At 39.6% G+C, this 21,138-nt stretch overlaps 1 protein-coding gene across 2 annotated transcripts in view; it reads right to left on the bottom strand.

Annotated features, from left to right (window-relative positions):
• The window catches only part of LOC120784595 (RNA-binding motif, single-stranded-interacting protein 3-like), a 115,821-nt gene that overhangs the window by 46,346 nt on the left and 48,337 nt on the right, over positions 1-21,138 (bottom strand). For both annotated transcript variants that reach the window (XM_040118518.1, XM_040118517.1), the window contains exon 4: positions 20,588-20,679. In XM_040118518.1, the coding sequence (XP_039974452.1) occupies positions 20,588-20,679 (92 nt within the window). The remainder of the gene's footprint in view (positions 1-20,587; positions 20,680-21,138) is intronic.

The raw sequence follows: 21,138 nt of genomic DNA, 5'->3' as shown, positions 1-21,138 counted from the left end.
CAGCTACACATGCTCATAAACATACATAAAAACCATACACACCAATAAACAGAGAGGTCACACAGAGTTGAGATGATCAAGGCAGGCGCAAGAGAGGATGACGGGATGGATAAATGGAAATTAAAGAGATTAAAAAAATGAGGTTAGAATGAGATGAGAACAGTTGAAGAGATAAACTAATTTGTCAAATGTATTTGCAGCATTCAGTTTTAGTATATTTAGTTGTACTATTCTAAGTTAATCCCTATATTAGGGCTGCAGGATTTGACCAAAATGTCATATCTCAATATAGGTCAATTTTATATCCAGATATAGTAGTGTATATTACTATTAGCACTAACTCATTAAAGCCCCATTTCTAGACCATGTAAATTAGGGACCTTTCTTTGTATACGTAAGTTGCAACAGCAGCCAGTATCTCATTCCAGCTTTGTGATTTTTTGCCATATGGTGTGCCACGAGAAAAAGCCTGGGGTTTGTTTTGAGCACTCAACTTTTGTGGCTCTCATCAGTAGACTCTTTTCGTACTGTATCATGATTCTTGTGTAGGTGGTAAAAGAGGTTGGTGGTGTTTGAGTATGTTGTGTGGACTGGTCTGCGGCATAATTTGCAAAGTACAGTTTTCTGGTCTGTGTCAGACTTTTCATACCCAAAGCATGTCCATGTGACAGAAGTAGTCCCTCTTTTAGGTACGAACTTCTCGTTTTGTCTTTTGTCTTGGCTGGTCGGAGTCTTTCCTGTTTGGAATTACCCCGTTCTGTGTCACATTCACTCTCCTCCTTGTTTGTTTGTGTTGCCTTCATGCAAACTTCCTGCCTGCATCTGTGCCTTGTGGAGGAATGCAAAGCTTCCTCCAAATAATGAAAAATACTGCCATGAAGAGTGTGATTTGAGACACAATGAAAAAAAACAATAGAGCATAATATTAAACAATAGACGTTTTTCTATCATCACGATATACATTATCCTACCGCACATCCCTACCCCATATTGTGCAATAACAAAAGTTCTAGTAATGATACCACTACATTCATATCAGTTTTCTAGAGAGCTGTAAAATGCTTTACAATAAACACAATAAGACTATAAAAACAACAATAAACATCAAGATATACCATGATAGTATAAGGAAAGTTATGAAGGAAAATGAATAAATTAAGGTTAAACAGAGCTGTAATATGGGTTTTTCAAAAGGGACCTGACAAAACTAGAACGTCCTAAAATGAACTTTTAAGAATTGTTTAAAAACTGATACCTTCTTTGCCAGCCTGAGTTGCTCAGGAAGAGAGTTCCACCTTTGAAAATAAAGTGAGTAGTAGGATCGATTGAGCAGTTTGCAGCAGCAGCAGTTTGACACTGCAGCTCCTTAAATGTCAACCAAAATGCAAGACAGATTTTAACATGTATTGACAGTCAGAAAAGAGACCTAAGAATCAGCACAATTTGTTCTTTTCTCTGAATTATTCAAAAGCCAAGCAGCACAATTGTAAAAGTACAAACAAAATTGGATAAAAGCATGGACTACTTTTGCAGGAAATATACTTGTTTAAAATGATTTGGCGATTGATGAAGGAAACAAGATTGCATCCTTCTAGCCACTTGTTTGTCACAAGAAAGGTTAAAATAAAATATTACACTAAAAATGGTCTCCTACAGGATAAAAAAACAAATTGTGCTTTTCATTTAGTGATTGACCAGGGTGATATAAGGTGGTATATTGTCCGCGTAGAAACATAAAATGGATCATGTGTCTTTTTTTTGAGGCCCAATAGCAGAATTGTTACACAAAGTAAAAAATACCAAAAATTGATCGCTGGGGGAAACCAGACGTGGGTAGTCAGTGCCTGAAAAAGCCTCTATAACGACTAAAGGCAAACGTCTCTAAACAAGGTAGTATGAAATTATTCATGAGCTTATAAGAGTCCTTATGCCAATTTTTTTAGGCAATCAATAAGAATGGTTAACGGACTCAAACGTAAGGGTAATATGTAAACAGATTCCATTACATTTATTATTAATCATAGACATTATCATTTTTAAAACAAAAATTTTCGACTAAAACAAATACTACTGAGGTTTTTCACATTTCTGGATCAGTTTTATTATTTGGTGCTGCACCTTCTTACTCTCTCTGATACACAAACATAAATGTCATTTGTTTTTTATTGAGTCAGTAATGTCAACATAGTGTATATTTGATGCAGCAACAATAATTGATCGAAGTTGTCTGAGATGAATAGCTTTTTTTAAATCAACAGTAGGCATCAGTTTTATATCTCTACCGCTTCTTGCTAAAGACACCATTTTGCACAGCAGTGGTATTTTTACTTTATTGGATGGTATCCTGTAGTGACTGTCAGTAAATGCGGAGAAGAGAGAAGATGAGAAATGGTAAGCTGGTCAAGAGAAAGACTCAAACCTTGTAGTCCTGGTTGCATGGCTGGCAGCCTACACTGTGACCCTGCATTATATACTATTGCAAATTAAAGCAAGTTCAGCTCTGCTCCTAAAATGACTCAAAATGTATGCTACCTCTTCCATCCCTCTCTCTTCTCCTTTCACGGAACTGCTCCTTGATCGTCTGTCTGTATCAGAGCATTTCATTAGAAGAATGCAATAAACCAGGCGGCCTGCTGGATTGCTAGATTATCATTGAGGAAGCACTTTCTCGGATAAGGGAAGAGAAAATTAATAAAGAAAGTTTTTAGACAAACTTATTGAATGACGTTTTTTTTTTTTTTTTTCAGGTTTCTCTTTTCCCTACTAATGGCATGTGGCTTGTCCTCAGACAAATCATTGGAAAATGAAGTTAAGAGCCACAGCTAGAGAGAAAACAAATTAAAAGGAAACTGCAGAATTAAAAAAGTTCTCGAAAAGTGCAGGGGAGGAGTAAGTTTGTGCTCTCGGCACTGCAGTGATTAAAACATAAAGCACTGGCTCAGACACAAGAATCCCATCGACTCAGAGGGAAGAAAAGAGGCGCATTCAATTCTGACCAAAGTTGGAGTTTTTTCCCACTGTGTCATGTTACATACTGTAAATGCATGCCAAGATGAATATGGGGAAATGTTGTTTGAAAATGACAGCCAAAGAAAAGTAATCTCAGATTATTATTTCATGCAGCACATTGGTTATACTGCAGAAAACCCACCATGCATCTATTCTAGCCTTCGTTTGAACATTTATGGATTTTCAAAACAATTCCTCTTGAGGGTAAGCAAAGATAAGTCAGTGATGGAGTGCAAATGAGGGGCTTTGAGGCAAAGGCTACAACCTTATTCTCACCTTAACTGCACTGCAATAAAAGGCTAGAATGAGACTGTCATGTCATCCAAGGGCATATAACTGTCACAATCTGCTCCTCAGTTCCCCTCCAGCCCCTGATCACTTCTCCAAGGCCATGTTCTTCCCTTCATCTCCCCAGAATGGCCTTCCTTTAGCTGTCCACCAGATGTCTTCAGGCTTTCCCTCCTTTCGCTTCACCTGACTGCAACAACCCATCCACACACCTATTCCCACCTCTCATCAGCCCTGCAACCAACTGAGCTCTCCCCACCTGCACCTGTTTCCCTAATCAGCCATGCACTACATATACCGGTTCTCTTCCTTTGTTCCTGGTCAGATCATCTGCTTATGCCCCTATGTGCCTGGCTGCCTGCCTGCCTGCCTGCCTATCCATCCATCCATCCATCCATCCATCCATCCATCCATCCATCCATCCATCCATCCATCCATCCACCCATCCATCTGACTGTAAGCCCAGTCCCCTTCATTTCATCTACTAAAGTTCCTTCACTGCACTTGCCTGCCTGTGTTTGTCTGTTCTTGGATCCTTCCTGCCTGTGCTGCTACCACCAGCCTAAGCAATAGCGCTTGCAGCACATATAAGAGTTCCACAAGCTGGTCGACTTGTTGTATAGCACAGAGTTAAGCTGCCCATGTCCACCCACACCTTCTGCTGGCCTCAACTATAAAGTGCTGGAGGAGAAGAACACTGGTTTACACTTCAATAAAAGTATTTTTCATCAACTCTGTTCTCTCTACATCAGTCACGCTGCAATCCAACCACCGTGTGTGTGTGTGTGTGTGTGTGTGTGTGTGTGTGTGTTGTTTTTTTTTTTTTTTAAGATGGCAAGTATGACCTGAGTGCAAACAAAATAAATGCAATTTATTTAAAAAAAAAAAAAAAAAAAAATCACCAATTTTGAATAGTTATCATATTAGTGATTTAATCCTAGTAAATTAAGTGAAATATGAGCTATCTGGGTCATATTTTTGCAAAAAAAAAAAACACTAATACCTGGCAAAGATTTACTGTCAGTAATCAATAGTTTAGCACGTTCACACCCACTTCCCAGGACCGAATTTTCTGTGACAGGCCACTGAGCAGCAGCGGGAGTTGGGGGTTAAATTTGGTCAAGGACACTAACCTGCAGTTGTTGAAGTGCTAAGTCTAAGTTGTTTTCCCTCAACACATTTTCCCTGTGACTCTGGGGCTCCAAACCAGAGACCTTAAGACTCAAATATGCATCTCTCATTATCCAATCACCCAATATGGCTATTAGTTACCTTTTAATGCCATTGTTGATGATCTTGTGTCTTCCTTATTTTAGACAAATCTTCTCATAGGGATTTGTTGGATTTAACAACTTCATTTATACTTGGTTGATTTTCACACAGTGTAATATGAGTGAGTGAGCAGCAAAGTTGGGGCTAGTGGATTCTCTGCCTCAAATATATACATACACACACACACACACGTGTGTGTACACGTGTGCATGCTGTGTTTTGCGCTTCCACCTGATACTATTTCATCCTGATCAATGCCTTTGTCCTACAGATCCAAAGCTCGAAAGCCGTGGCCTGTTGCCATGGTTATCTCTATTTGAAACCGGAGGGATTAACCTTCAGGGGTATGGCTTGGGAGAGAGAGAGAGAGAGAAAAGGAGACAGAGAGAGGAATGAGAGGAGCAAAAAGGGAGAGAGAAACAATTATGGGTGAGAAGAATCTAATGATAGAACTAGATAAAGTCAAACCAACAATAATATAGGGAAAGAGATGTAGATATACATATAAACAGTGAAAGAGATCCAAATAAGAAAGGAAGAGAAAAGAGGGACTTAAAGTGAACAAAGGTAAGGATTGGGGAGCTTAACAGGTTGCCATGGCCTTGTTGTGCACTGTCTTGTGAATAAGACAATCGCTCAACAATATACAACCCCTGTGTTTCAACAATATAAAAAATAGCCAAACGCAAAAACAATTATGTGATTGACTTTATTTACCTCAACTATGTTGCCAACTTTATTTTGTCTTTTCCTGTTGCCGGCGTCTGCGTGGCTGGTAGCGAGTTTTGCTGCTCTGCCTCTACCCAGTTAATTTTGCTATTTTCTTCATTACCCGCTTTACATTTAAACCTACAATAGTTTTGCTTAAGCACCCATAGCTTTCTCCTTCTTTTAGCAATTTCTCGCAATTTCAGTTGTTTACACGCTTTTCAGATCGGCCAGTCACTTTAGCGTAGCAGTTAGCGATGGCTTCTCTCTCTCATTTTCACTCTCCTGCTCTCTCTTGCTCAGTGTGTCTTATGTTTAGTTATTCCTCTCCCTCCCTTGGCAATAATGGTACATGTAATAAATGTAGTTTATTTGCAGAGATGGAGGGGAGGCTCAGTGAATTGGAAGCACAGCTCCTTACCATGTAAACCAAATCGTTAACAGCAATAGTTAGCCAGCCCCCAGTAGTCAGTGCGAGCCGACCCAGCATAGCTCCTACTATCCCTCCGGCAGCTCCTGAGCAGCCGGGAAGCCAGGGCGGCTGAGTTACTGTCCGTAAAAAGAAGTGTAGCCCTAAGCAGAAGCCCATGATTCACCAACTAGTTCATATTTCAAACAGATACTCCCCACTCAGCGACACACCCGCTGAGAAACCAACTCTGGCAACTTGCAGCTCTACTTTGAGAAACGTGAAGGTAGCGACACCAGCGACCATAGTCAAATGCATTCTGTGGGCCAGAACGGGGGACGTAGAATCCTATTTGAAACTGCTAGATAAGGATAACATAAATACAGTGAGATTGTTATTCATGGCGGTGGTAATGACACCCGATTACACCAATCAAGGGTCACAAAAACTAATGTTGAGTCGGTGTACACATATGCAAAGACAATGTCAGACTCCATAGTTTTCTCTGGGCCCCTGCCTAATCTCACCACTGACATGTATAACCGCATGTCATCATTCAACCACTGGCTGTGGAGGTGGTGTCCAGCATATTCCATGGGCTTTGTAGATAATTGGCGGACTCTTTGGGGAAGACCTGGTCTGATTAGGAGAGACGGCATACAAGTGTTTGCCCTACCGGCACCAATTTATCTTCAAACACAGGAACCTTAGAAACAGCTGTAAAACCTGACATATACTTTTTAGACTTTTTTGACATAAACCTGACAGTTTTTCTCCAATCAACCTTTGCCAACTAACTTCAACAATGTCTTCATCTAAACCATTTACCTGTCTCTTAGACCCCATCCCAACTAGGCTTTTTAAGGAAGTTTTACCCATAGTTAGCACCTCTTTATTAGATATAATCAATCTGTCTTTAACAGGCTATTTGCCGCAGTCTTAAAACAGCTGTAATTAAACCTCTTCTCAAAAAGCCTACTCTTGATCCTGATATTTTAGCCAACTATAGACCCATATCTAATCTTCCCCTTCTCTCTAAGATCCTTGAGAAAGCTGTCATCAACCAGTTTTGTGACTTTTTACATGACAAGTTTATTTGAGGATTTTCAGTCAGGATTTAGAGTGCATCATAGCACAGAGATATCACTGGTGAAAGTTACAAGTGATCTTCTAATTGCATCAGACAAAGGACTTGTCTCTGTACTTTTCTTGTTACATCTTAGTGTTGCATTTGACACTATTGACCATCACATCCTATTACAGAAAGTGGAACATTTAAACTGCATTGAAAGAACTGCTCTAAGCTGGTTTAAGTCCTATTTATCAGATTGATTTCACTTTGTGCACGTCAACGATAAATCCTCCATCTACTCAAAAGTTAGTCACAGAGTTCCACAAGGGTCTGTGCTTGGACCAGTTCTATTCACCTTATATATGCTTCTTTAAGGCAATATTATAAACTTCCATTGTAATGCAGATGAAACCCAATTATACTTGTCAGTGAAGCCTGATTAAACTAATCAGTTAGCTAAACTTCCAGCATGCCTTAAGGACATAAAGACCTGGATGACCAGCAACTTTGTTAAACTCAGACAAGACTGAAGTTATTGTACTTGGCACACAACACCTCAGAAGCACATTATCTAATGATCTAGTTACTTTAGATGGCATTGCCCTGGCCTCCAGCACCACTCTTAGGAATCTCTGAGTTATCTTTGATCAGGATATGTCCTTTGACTCCCACATAAAACAAACTTCAAGGACTACTTTTTTTCACCTACGTAACATTGCAAAAATCAGGCACATCCTGTCTCAAAAAGCTTATGGTTAGGGGTGGCTCAGGCTTGGCTTGAACCACCCTCTAGTTATGCTGCTATAGGGCTAGACTGCCAGGGGGACTTCCCACAATGCATCAAGATCCTCTCTCCTCCTCTTCCTCTCCATCTGTACAGATTCATATTGCATCAATGCTACACCGACTGCTTCAATTATTATGATTATCATTACTATTATATTTAGTTTTACTAGTATTATTATTATTATTCAACCTATTTTTATAATTATTAGTTTTATTATTAGTCTCATTATAATTGTACATCTTCATGTGGTACCTGTACTATGCCATGTTCTCTTTCCTCCTTTCTGCCCCCCCCATCCTTCCGTCTCCTTCTTTTTCTCTCTCTTTCTCTCTCTGTAAATATAACTATAAAGTTTAGTCTAGACCTGCTCTATATGAAAAGTGCCACGAGATAACCTCTGTTATGATTTGGCAGTATAAAAATAAGATTGAATTGAATTGAACTGAATTGAAATACGTGTGTGTGAGAGTTTGAACTGGAGCCCTGTGGTTGAGGAGCAGTCTCTGTGCTACAGATGACGCATTCAAAGCAACATGTGACAAAAAGTAGGGGAATTAATTTAATATGCTGGCAGAAAATAAAAGCATGTAAACTGTACCAGTTTTTCATCTGAAGGTGGCTTTTTGAAGATACAAGTTCTTTGCAGTGTGAAGACTGTGAAGATGTGCTTGTGGTGTGGGTTGCTGTGGTGCTCAGATGAGAGAGCAGAGATTTTCTCGCCGTCTTTAGATGTCGGGACGAGGGCACAGTGGGGCCAGCTGACAGCTTGTCGGACCAAGGTTATTTACTTTCAGAAAGGGAAAACCAGCCTGAGTCAGCAAATACGAAAGGACACACACACACTCATGCAAAGACACATGCACAGACGTGGACATCTAACTGTTTCATCTTTGGTACATGCACATGCTCTCACGCGGATGCACCACTGACTACATACACACAGACAGACAGAGACAGACAGACAGACAGACAGACAGACAGACACACACACACACACACACACACACACACACACACACACACACACACACACACACACACAGACAGACACACCGCCAAGAGGTTAAATAGACTGATCGCTGGAACACCGTTCAGAAAAAAGCAGCCCAATTACCATCATATCCTCTACCAAGGACACCTCATGACAGCGCATGCACAAACACACTCATCTATTCATTTTACCTGTACAAACTACATCCTCCCCTCTTACAAAGGCATTAGGGTCTAACAAGGGGTATTAAACCCTTCCAGCCCAAATTGAGCAAGTTTAGTGTCCTCCTGAGATAGAGCTTTGTTAAAGCGTCATCATATGAGCACCCACCACAAACTGGCTTGTATTCTATTTTGGTTCCCAGCAGTGCCATAACCCCAAAATGTACTTATATAGGACCTGGTAACCAAGAACCCACCACTAACCAGTCAGCCAATTAATAATGACCTTACATACATGGTGCATTCTCAATCACACATACATCATAAACAGGCACACACATAGACACATAAAGAGGACAGAAGTATCAATTACATAAGGTTTATTAAAATAGCATGCATAGGAGCATAGACCCAAGCACCTCTATCCTTAACATTCATAGGAGCAGCCAGGAATTTTCTATCCACTTGCTGCGGCTAATGTCCAATTTGACCTCTCAACCCAGAATGTGAATGTTCTTGAAAATAGGACTGCCAGTGGATGTCAACTGGATCTTCTAAGCTCTAGCCATAATCACTAATTTTTAATCACCAAATTTTTTGTCTCATTTCATGGTTATCAAAAAAAAGGTTTCATTTTCTTTACTATTATTGACTATTGCTACAAGCCATTACCTCAAATGGAGTCAAGATATTTTATAATTCAGTTAAAGATGCTCATATTGTTTGGATGCAATACAATAAAACAAAATATGCAGATAGTTTTGATTTTACTATATTCTTAAGTTTTGAAATATCTGATATGAAATATTGCTGCAACCCACCATATATGCAAGTGATGGAGTTTCCTTTGCACTGCTACTAGCACTGAAGACAATGTCCAGGTTATTCAGGAGAATCCATTGACCTTACTGTGCACAGTTTTCATCAGAATTGGTTCTTTGGTAAGTAGGGCATGTGTGTACAATTTTGGTGGAGTAACTATAAAATATTTTAACCTCACAAACCCTGGTTGTGTTAAAGTGCATACTGTACATAACTATGCAGAACTAGGTAGGAGAACACAGAGTTAAAGGTACATTTGCTGTTGAATCATAAAGAACTTGTTTTATCTTCATTGAAAGAAAGAAAAAAGAGAGACAAGTGAAGAGGTAGACTAGAGAGACAGACAGGCCCAGCAAGAGAGAAGCCTCATTGGTTTACAGGGGGTATGTGCAGAATCAGACGCACTAAAAGGTTACAGCATTTGATTTGTGATATTCTACTCTGAAAGCTCTCTCACTCTCTGTCTGGAGGAGCAGTTTGGCTACTGCTGTCCACAAAGTTTGATCGATGGCTGAATTATGCCACCGGATCGTGAATCTAGCCGACTCTGCTGTCTGCCCAATGACAAACAACAAACATGCCTGGCCACCAATAACAATGAGAGATGTGAGGGCTGAGCAGCCAATCAGAAAACAGACTAAATAGTGTCCCCATAAAATAAGGACATTTCAGTCATCCACTCCTACCACCATCAATGTACTTCATTCATATGTATTCCTCGGAGTGCATGGAATAAGATTTTAAATGCAGCACCAACCTTTTCTTCCTCAAACAATTATTTTCTTCTAGCCTTTTATTTCCTTCTTGTACTTCCTCCTTCTCCTTGATCACTCTGCATTCCTCCCTCTCAGAGTTCAGGCTGCCCACTCCATATTCACTCCATCTCTCTCTATCCTCCCTCGCTACAGTTCAGGCTTCCCACTCCCTCCCTCCATCAATCTCTCATACGCACCCTCCCTCGCTCCAGCAGCCCACTCAAAGGCTAATTCCACAGAGGGAGTGAATGTGAGGAGAGGCATTTTTTAGTGTTTTCCAGTTATCTCTGTCCTTATAGAGCCGTTCTCAACCCAGCTCCATCAAACCAAGCACCACCCCCACTCTCCAGCTGCCTACTCTATTCCTCCTCTGTTAATGGCAATATTTCCCTCACTCCTATTTGTTTTCCAAGCTGGGGTGATACTAAATCTGAAGGATTTCATTCCTAAATGGGGCATTCACTGGTTGTAAAACAAAATGAGGCCTGAAATAAGCTGGAGAGTTGTTATCTCATTTTCTCTTAAAACAATAGCATTTTAAATGTTTTTGTTGTAGCCAATTGCTTTGTATTGTTGAAATATTAAGGAATGAAGACATAATACTCTTATTCACTATCAAATTAGATACTGCAGTTGTTTTGGAATCTTTTACATACTCACTCTGGGTTGTTTCTACACGTGTTTGGACAAACTTTACTTTAAATCTATTTTCACACAGTATGTTGTATTGCTGTTAGCAGATACAGAACTAACATGAGAATGAGAATTCAGACAAGAACACATTTTAATACATTTCTACCACTTAGACATGTATTTCATTTGATTTAATCAATGGTAACTTTGAGAAAATAACATACTGACTGTATACACAGCATAATATTTTGTCTTTTAATTAACTGTGTTGACAGTTTTTAATATTTATTTGTGTATGACCTCTTATAATGTCATCATGATCCATATTCTGGTTTTCTGTTGTAGTTTTTATTCTGTGGGTTGGGACCACATTAATACATCTGATCCCAGAATTGCCATGCACTTTAAAAAAAAAAGACAAGGTTCATTATAACACTTAATTGGTGAAAGGGATCCTTTATGTAGCTGTTATATTGTATGGCAATATAATATGGCAGTGTACAAACAAGTTTCAAAGCTTTTCTCTCTGATTCAAAATTGTAGTTTTTGAGCTCTTGGGATATTTCCTTTTAGAGTGTGGCCATCAAAACCTAACCACCACCTAGGTTTCTGTTTGGTCTGTTTCTGCTGTCAGACCTGATGCATGGAACTAAAGACTTCATCGTGTGTTTATTTCTGGTGTCCACAGAGATATGTGCACACTATGCAATTTAAAGCTAAAACTCTATGACTTCAATAAGCAGCCAGGGACTTTTTCATATAAAAAAAAAAAAGTATTTTCTGCTAATCTCTCTGATCATCTGATTTAAGGTTTCAAACAATAAGACTCATTTCAGCATTTGCAAATATTTTCCTAAACAGCAGGTTTTAGCTAGTCCCTCTCTAAGAAAAGAAGATAAAGGATTCAAAGACACTAAACCTTCAACACAAAGGTATTCACAATCTCCTCTGTGTTCTTTGTCAAGTCTCTCCATGTGACTGCCCTTTTGACTGTTTGCTCTGGCAAACTTCCTCTCTGAAACGGCATGACTCCTGTTTCAAGTGCTAAAATTATCATTTTTAATGAACACATTGCATTAAGTATTTATGAGTCGGGACCCGTTGGATGGATGAGCTCTTGGCTGCATATCACTTAAGCTACAGTATGCCACTCAGGGCTGGATACACACCACAAGGTCTTTCAAACATCAAGCTGATATCCCAGAAAATAGTAGACCACTGCAAGAGAGAGAAAAACTACTGTATAATAAACTTTCATGGAATTTCCACCTTTATTTGTGAATGTGTGTAGGATGGCTAAATTGTAAATGAACTGTGGGGTATTGTTCATGGTGGCATATAATAAGTACTGTAATAAGCAGTGACAGAAGCACTTGAAGAAAACAGTCTAAAAAGACTTTTTGGGCAACGTACTAGTGTTTCTACTGTCCTTTCTAACACTATGTTTCTCATTCTGCAGTGAAGTTATACGTCATTTGCCAAGAACAGAAACGGAATCAGATCATTTTGCGTTACGAAACGTGTTAAGTTGTTGTTGTTATGAAAAAAAGAGTTGCAGCCAACTGGTACCATAAAACTTATTGGATAAATATGTGTTCGTACTCTTGGTGCTTTCATCACACAAGTATTTTCAGCCATTTATTAAGATTTCAATTGTGGTTACAATATTGTATCACTGATTGTTGTGCACATCAATCCCTTTTAATGGTGTAATACACAAGCTAATGCACAAACATTAAGAAACTGTTAAGTGTCTCAAGAAATTATTAAAATGACTGTTAAGATGAGAAATATTTTCTCATCAGCAATGCCACAGAGGCACATTAATCTCCCCAAAACCCATATTACTCTTCATTTTCTTCTCTGTCCCTCTGCCTTTCACACTCTCTTCCTCCCATCCCGTCCATCTCCTCCTTTTCTTTTCTCACTTATCCACTTAACTCCTCCATCTCTCTCCCTAACATCTCCCTCCACACACACTAACACAAAAAGACACACACACATGCACACATACACCCAACCCAGGGCTGGTAATGCAGGGTTAATAAGATTGTAGAGCAGCTGATGGTTGTGCACATTCAGGCCAGATTACATTTAATTCGATTGGGTTTCACTCACTAGGCTCCCTCCCACTACTCTCCTCTCTCTCTCCTTTTCTCTTCCTCCTTCTCCTCATTGTCCTCCTCATGCTTTTGTCGGACCAGAGGTGGACTGGCCTCACAAAAAGACACAGGTTCACACAGAGGGGTACAACGTGTGCACACACACACAGTGCACATTCAGCTTTCATTTTGGAGCTGCTATGAATACACATGCACACACGCATCTTTGGCCACTCTGCTGTCCTCCACTTTTAAACCAAATGTGATTCATTGTCTGTATTTTACAATGTCAAACTCTGCCTTGAACCAGACACAAGGATGTAGCTTTTGGGGAATAAAAGATTATTATCATTAATCAAATGCCTAATCTAAAATGGATCTTTAACTGTAAAACAATGTTGCAGAAAAGACTCCTTGTCGGCTCCTGCTGTTGGAAATCACAAGAAATTGTCTATGGCAGGACAGTTGGACAACATGCAGTTGGCAGTTTCATCTGACATGGTATTTCTAAAGAAAGAAAACCTGTCATCACCAATTAACACCATAACACATCACACCGAACTTGTTGTCATGTTCATGAAAAAGGTTTGACACGACTTTTGCTTTGTGACATCGTGCATTATCATGCTGGAAGTAGCCATTAGAAGAAGGTTAATTGTGGCCATAATGGAATACACATGGTCAGCAACAATATTCAGACAGGCTGTGGCATTCAAACCATGACTCATTGATATTAAGGGGCCCAAAGTGTGTCAAGAAAACATTCCCCACACCATTACACTGCCACCTGCAGTCTGGACTGTTGACACAAGGCAGGTTGGATTTATGAATTCTAGCTGCTGACGACAAATTTTGTCCCCACCATCTGCGTGCCTCCGCGGAAATCCAGATTCAACAGACCAAGCTACATTTTTCCTGTCTTCAACTGTCCAGTTTTGGTGAGCCTGTGCCCACTGCAGCCACATTTCTGTTCTTGGCTGACAGGAGTGGGACCTGATGTGGTCTTCTGCCGTTGTAGTCTGAGATGTTTTTCTCTCATCATAATTGTAAAGAGCTGAGTTACTGTGGCCTTTCTGTCAGCTCCAACCAGCCTGGCCGTTCTCCTCTGATCTCTCTTATCAACAAGGTGTTTCTGTCTGTAGAACTGTCGCTGTTGATGTTTTTTGTTTTTCACACCATTCTGAGTAAACTCTAGAAACTGTTGGGATCACATTTTTCCCCGTTCTGATGTTTGATGTGAACATTAGCTGAAGCTTCTGACCTGTAGCTGCATGATTTTGTGCACTGCCACCACATGACTGGCTGATCTGATAATTGCATGAATAAGAACACGGAGTTTAATAACAGCAAAAAATGACATGAAATGAAAAAAAATAACATCTGGTGGAAATCAGAGCTTATGTTAGCAAGCTATGCTAACTAGCTTTTACTTTCTGAGTGTACACATTAGAGTGTTAACATCTTTACACTATACGCAATACCCTTCATACAATATTACAATATAACAGAAGCACACCACAGAGGATGATAGCACATGTCCCAACAATGCTGGCTGTTTCCACAAACATGTCCAAAAATTGGTTTATCCGCTTTTGAAAGACTGAAAAATTAAAACCATAGCTACAGTGTCATCATAGTTTATATTTACTTGAAAAAAAAGAGAAACTTCTAATTCCAGTTGGCCTTTAATCATTTCCAACTGTCCAGAGACAAACTTGCAGTGTCAGTGGGTGTCATAGAGCTAAGCAAAACATATTCTCATTCACTATGTAACACAGTGGTTGTGTTTTTCTAATGTACATGTTTTAGTAGGTTAAAAGAGATATGAGACAAATCATTTTGAATTTCAAAACAGACCATAAAGCAGAAGAAACATCACAGCAGCACTATTACTGTCTTACCATTTTCAAATTATGCTTTTCTGTCACAGAGTTTGCTTCGGAAAGCAGGGTTCTATCAAATACCATATTATATATACTGCCTTGTGAAAGGTTAGTGTATTATATGTGGCTGAGAAAGTCAAGGCGAAAAAGAGCAAGTTGAGGCAAACAGAAAAAAAGAAGAATACAAAAAGAAAAGAAAAAGAGGAAACACACATTTGAACAATTGGGCTGAAAGATAAGGAAAACAGAGGTGAAAAAAGAAGGTGACAGTTTCAGGAAAGAAAAAGATTAGAGTGACAGAGAAGCAGGGTGAGAAAAAGAGCGATGCACACGTCTTCCTGTCTATGTGTTTTTGTCTCCGCTCATCTTTTTTCATGTCTCCGTCTGCTCTGTTGTCCTCCTCTTCCCATCACTAAGCTTCACAGCTGTCACAGAATATACAGGCAGAGCACACACATATGTGCATAGGGGAGAAAGCTAGCACACGCTGGATATATCAGTAAACCCAGTGAAGAGAACATCAGGCATCTGGCTTTTATCAGACAGGCACGCAAGACGAAAGAAAGAAAGAAAGAAAGAAAGAAAGAAAGAAAGAAAGAAAGAAGAAGGAAAGATTACAAATGGACTAACCCAAGGGTTTAGTCAGGACTGATAAATGACAGTCATGCAATGAAGTTCACTTTATGTGTGTGTGTGTCTGTGTGTGTGTGTGTCCTCTCCCACTTTTTCATCACACCAAGCTTTCTCCTCTCAAGTCGCACAGACCCCCCCCCTCTCCCTCTCTCTATCCTTCACTCTCTGTCCTCACTCAACCCTGTAACTAATGACTCCAGAGGAGGCAAATGCACACACTCACCCAAACACACATACACACTCAAACATGTACAGAGAGAGAGGAGGGGGTGACAAAAAAAAGTACAGGAGAGAGGATGGGGAGGGTGGGTTGCGGGGGGGGGGTCAGATGAAGAGAAGAACAGAGATGAAAAAGAGTGGGGCGAGTAGGAAAGAAACAAGAGACAGAGAAGGGGAGAGAAAGGCAGGAGGTGCCAAGGACAAAATGGAGGGGAGAAGAAGAAAGGAAGAGAAGAAGGGAGGGAGGTGTGAAGTGTCACTGCCAGTGGTACCATCTCTCTAATTAGCATAGTGACCTTGGTCCTCTGTAACTGTTATTATACACACAAACACACACACACACACGCACGCACGCACGCACACACACAGTGCTCATATGCATAGTAGAGTGTATGCTTTGTGTTTGCATAATAAATAAGTGCCCACTAGGAATTTTAATACACAATATTTTTCAATTTCTAAATATTTTTTACTTGGGAATATTAGTCTTTTGCAATGACAAAATTTTACATACATTTCACACACACGCACACACGCGCGCACACACACACACACACACACACACACACACACACACACACACACACACACACACACACACACACACACACACACACACAGACACATTCTGCTTTTTAGCAAGGGCAGCATGTGACTGGTTTATGTTGATGCAGGATTCACGGATATAAGGAGAAGCATAGGAAATAGAAAACATAGAAAAGAACACACCCACCCTCATCACATACCTGTGCAAAGAAAATTACACAAGCCATGCTCTATGACTCAACACTAAAAAAAAAAGCTGTAATAGAAACATTAAAAATACGGTATTACTAAAGGTAAAACAAGAGTTATCATTAAAAGATTCTACTGTCTCCTGTGTAACCCAGGGAGTTTACGTGTAAGAATGACTTGTTAATAGTGGATTGAACAGACAGATACAAAGAGAGAAAGTGAGAATGGGGCAGGGCGAGAGAAAAACTAACGGAGGGAAAGCAGGAAAGAAAGAGGGGAAGTACAGCTGTAGCAGTAATCATCTTTCAGGTCAACAGTAATTACCAAGAAGACTGAAGAAGTGAGTGTAGGACACGCAGTTTCTTTTCTCTTCACATCTTGGCTTACTGTATTTTCTTCTTGTTTTGTTTTTTTTCGCAACCAAAATATGCACCTTTCAAAAAGTAGTTTGTGCAAGATGCAGTGATTAATGGATAAAGGTTTCTCACAATGGGCACAATTATATACCCACCAACAGTCTAATCTTGCTTCAGATGTGCTCCAATTAATTCATAGGTAATGTCAGGAAGTCAGGAAGAATCATGGTTAACTTTGAGGTTGAATTTTTTCTTACACAATGAGATATATAGCTGCTTCATACTCTCCTATTGGTATTTTAAAGTGTCAGTCTCAAAGATCTAAGTCCAGGTGGATTTGGCAACACCTGTAGTTACTGGTGGTAACAGCAAATGTGGTTTAATACTACAGGTCAAAGCATTCTGGGGGCAGCAAAACAAACAGTATTGTCGTTCTAATAAAGAAGTCAGGCAATAACTGGCCTTTTTCCATCATTTTGTGAGCAACCATGATATGATTTTATGCTGCACATGGCATTAGTCTACACACAGTGAGAAGAGTTGGTGACCTGGGTGAGAAGTTGGAGGTGCAGCCTGTCGCCTGCAGCTCTTCATCTAACACTCACTGTGGCTGCTCCTTCTTGTTCCATTACTCCCTGCAATATTTCAAACTGATTCGCTCTCCAAAAATTCCGAAAATGACAGTTGTTTTGATTTGTAGGCGCATTTTTGATGTAGAACAGTGGTAAGCGTTGAGGTCACTGACAAACACATTGCATTTCCTGTGACTACTTCATAAAAAAAGTCAACTCGTGTTTCACCATTTAAATGCTTTTAATGTGAAGCTGCAGCAGTGGGAAATGTTTGCATTGGCAGCAACTTAAAACAGCATTTTTTCCTGGAATATCACCGCAGACACCCAGTTTGTATTACTGCATATATCTAAATATTGCAATACTTCCATCAGTAGGCCATAGGCCCAATCACCATTGTGTTACCTGGTTCGGTGATGGATAGTGACTTAACAAACATTTTATTTAAATTAAAATTTTCTGAGCTTGCAACTTTGAACTATATTAAACTTCTTGCCCTGAGTTTAGCCTCTCAGGCAGCACATTACCACTCACATCCCTCACTTAATGTGCAACACAGTCATGTGTATACTGTAACTCATGTTTTTATTGAATTTGCACTTTCATGATTGTTAACGTGTTCTCATGCTCTCTCACCTTTAACACCGACTCTGCATAAATGTTTTTCACACCCCTTTTTCACTCTAATCCAGTCCATAATTTAAATCCCTTTACTTAATCTGCTCTTTGAATGAAAGATGATATTTTCTTATTTTAAGTGTGAATGTAGAGAACTGGAGAGATTGTGGAAATGTCATGGGCTCCGTGTCCACTATTTCCAACTGATGGAGTTTGAATGTTCAGATTAAAAAAGTGAGAGCTTATCTGAAACCATTGTTAAACCTGTCTTTGGTGCTCTCCCTGCTATTCATTACTGCACAGATGTTTTTATCATTTTGTCAATAAGGTTCAGGATGTAGTATCTCCTGTCAGAACCTCTACCACAGTCCACAGATTCTACTTTTAAAAAGAGACAACTTTCACTGGTGTCTAATAAACTGTGTCCTTAACTATAAGATTTAGCCATTCACACAACACCGCCTTCAATTTGCTATAAAACACACAGTCTTCACGTCTTCACCGTCATTTTTTTTAATAAACAGTATATGCTGCAAATATTCCAAAGTTATGTGAGTTTTAGCACAACGTATTTAAAGCATAACCTTTAACCAGCATCATGAAGCATTATCCCACACTGCATATCATTTATATCATTATTATATTATTACCAAGTCTGCTTCATTTAACTTATTAATATTTCCCAAGTTTATGTAACATGTTTAAGGTTGAGCACATTGAATGCTTGGCTGAATTTATCTTCAAAGATTAAATCCCATTAAGGCATTCAAAGTGTTTGGCCCAGAATTTCAGTCCACTACAGACTCAGTACGATGATCAGTATAGCGTTACACAAACCTTTCTCCAAACCCCTGCTCCCTAAAAAATAATCAGTATTCACCTTCCTTAAATGTCTCATCTCTCTTTCACAAACACTAATCAACTCTTTTTTCCCTCCCTACTGCCACATGCCTGCTGTCTTTGGGGGTAAGGCTTTCAGCTCTCCAGCAGATAAGAACTAAGAACAAAGGTTTCTGTCCCAGCTAACCTAAAAAACATCAGTGTACTCTGAAAAAGATGTAAGAACTAGCATGGCATGAGTTTTCACTTGGACAAATTTGTCTCAGTCAGTCTAATTGGCACTGAATGCACTGAAACGAAGATTTTGTCGAACCCCAATTAAGCTGCTCATCCTTCAAAATGTTAAAGGCTCGAGCTGGAAACCCGACATCAGTGAAACCGACTTTCTCATAGCACCCTGATTCAGGAAACTTAGCCAGGACATCAGCAGTTCTGTGCATAATTAGTTCATGAAACAGTAAGAAGTCTGTTTAATTTCATTTGGAATTGACTCCTTGCCCTCCATTCCATCCCTCCGGAAAACTCAATCTCCAAGGAGTCGAGAGTTCTTCTCTCTTTAATAACAGCTAAACACATCAACACTGCTCTTCCAAATGCCCCCCCAAGCCGTTAGGAACAAAATAAGAGATGGAAGTCTAATGAAAAGAGGTTTAATAGAAGAGCGAGGCAAAGGTGGCTCAGAGGCTTGCTGCTGTTTAATTCAATGGGATGCTCCTGGTGCCTGAAGACTGGCCCATTTTAATTGCACACCTCTCTCATTTATAAAAGGAAGCATGCAGTGATACAGCCTTAATGAATCTGAAAGCAAAGCAGGCTATTCAGTGTCTTTCTCTTACACACATATAAGTATAATGTGATTGTGCTGGTTAAGCCCACATGTTTTAGCACAACAATGTTGTCCACCACTGCCAGCTACACACACACACACACACACACACACACACACACACACACACACACACACACACACACACACACACACACACACACACACACACACACACACACACACACACACATATGCTGCAGGGTAACCTATACGCTTTATTTGAGAGAAAAGAAAGACAGGTGTGTAGGCGATTCGTTGTCACTGTGTAAAGATAGGATTCAAGTTAATGAATAGATGTAAAACTGATTTAATGCTCACAGCCCCGTTTTCTTGTGCTCTCTGTCATTTACACAGGCACACTACTTAATGTGCGCACACATGAACATCTACGGCTATGAACACGAACATAAATGATTATCGCCATTTGAAAAGAAAACAGAGAACAAATACAAGAGGAACACATAAAAAACTAGAGGAAAAAAATCAGCTCAGCTCAGCTGTTCAGATCATCTGCTCTATCCTTTCTCCTATCTTTTCAAGGATTTGATCAATAATCTCATCATGACCATAGTCATTAATCAATAACTCTATATGGGCTCAATCAATAATATCATTATTGACTTAAACAAAACTGAATCTATAAGTCTCACATCTGTCAATGTAACAGAATAACTGATATACAGCAAATCCAATTATTATCAACATCACAATACTGTTGTCACTATTATTATTATTATGACCACAAATAAAATCAACCATCATTACCACTAACACCATCAGCTTTACTCCAGGGTTTACAGATGATGACTGAGTCTACCTGGAGTATACAGCACCACATGAAAGCCAAACACCTCAGTAAAAACACATAAAGCAGACCAGAGAGTGAAGCTTACCTTCGCCATCTGTGCCTGGACTCCGCTGGCTTTGAGCGAGGCCACAGCCTTCTGGGCTGCTGCAGGGCTGTCAAAGTCCACAAAGCCATAGCCTGTAAACACAGACAACAGTGGTAACATAGAGGTGAGGAGGAGCAGGGTGAGGAGAAAAGGATAAAAAGATAAAGAGAAAAAGGAATATTGTATAGTTAATGGTGGTCTTAATATTGCTGAGCAAAACCAGTCAGTGTTTATTTCTGTCAGAAATCCAAGCCTGTGATTTGTTGTCAGCACTGTATTAATCCAATACACGTGTCAAAATTTCCATTAAATGTGTTTTAGAACAGAACATCAACTGAATTTGTGCCATAAAGGTAACTCTTGCTATCTTGTTTATGATCAAAAAGATCTTCTAATGTCTGCACATGTTTATGTACATTACAGCTCTTTCTACTAGAATTATAACCATGTTTTGTAATTAGTCCAGTGTCTTTCAATGTACTTCATAATGGTACTGCATTGTCTGTAGATATACACATATGCTATACAATGTGTAGAGTGACTCAATGTTG

Source organism: Xiphias gladius, chromosome 22, assembly GCF_016859285.1.
Source record: "Xiphias gladius isolate SHS-SW01 ecotype Sanya breed wild chromosome 22, ASM1685928v1, whole genome shotgun sequence".
Taxonomy (NCBI): domain Eukaryota; kingdom Metazoa; phylum Chordata; class Actinopteri; order Istiophoriformes; family Xiphiidae; genus Xiphias; species Xiphias gladius.
The sequence above is the reverse complement of the archived record's forward strand: the minus strand, read 5'-3'. Positions and strand labels throughout refer to the sequence as shown.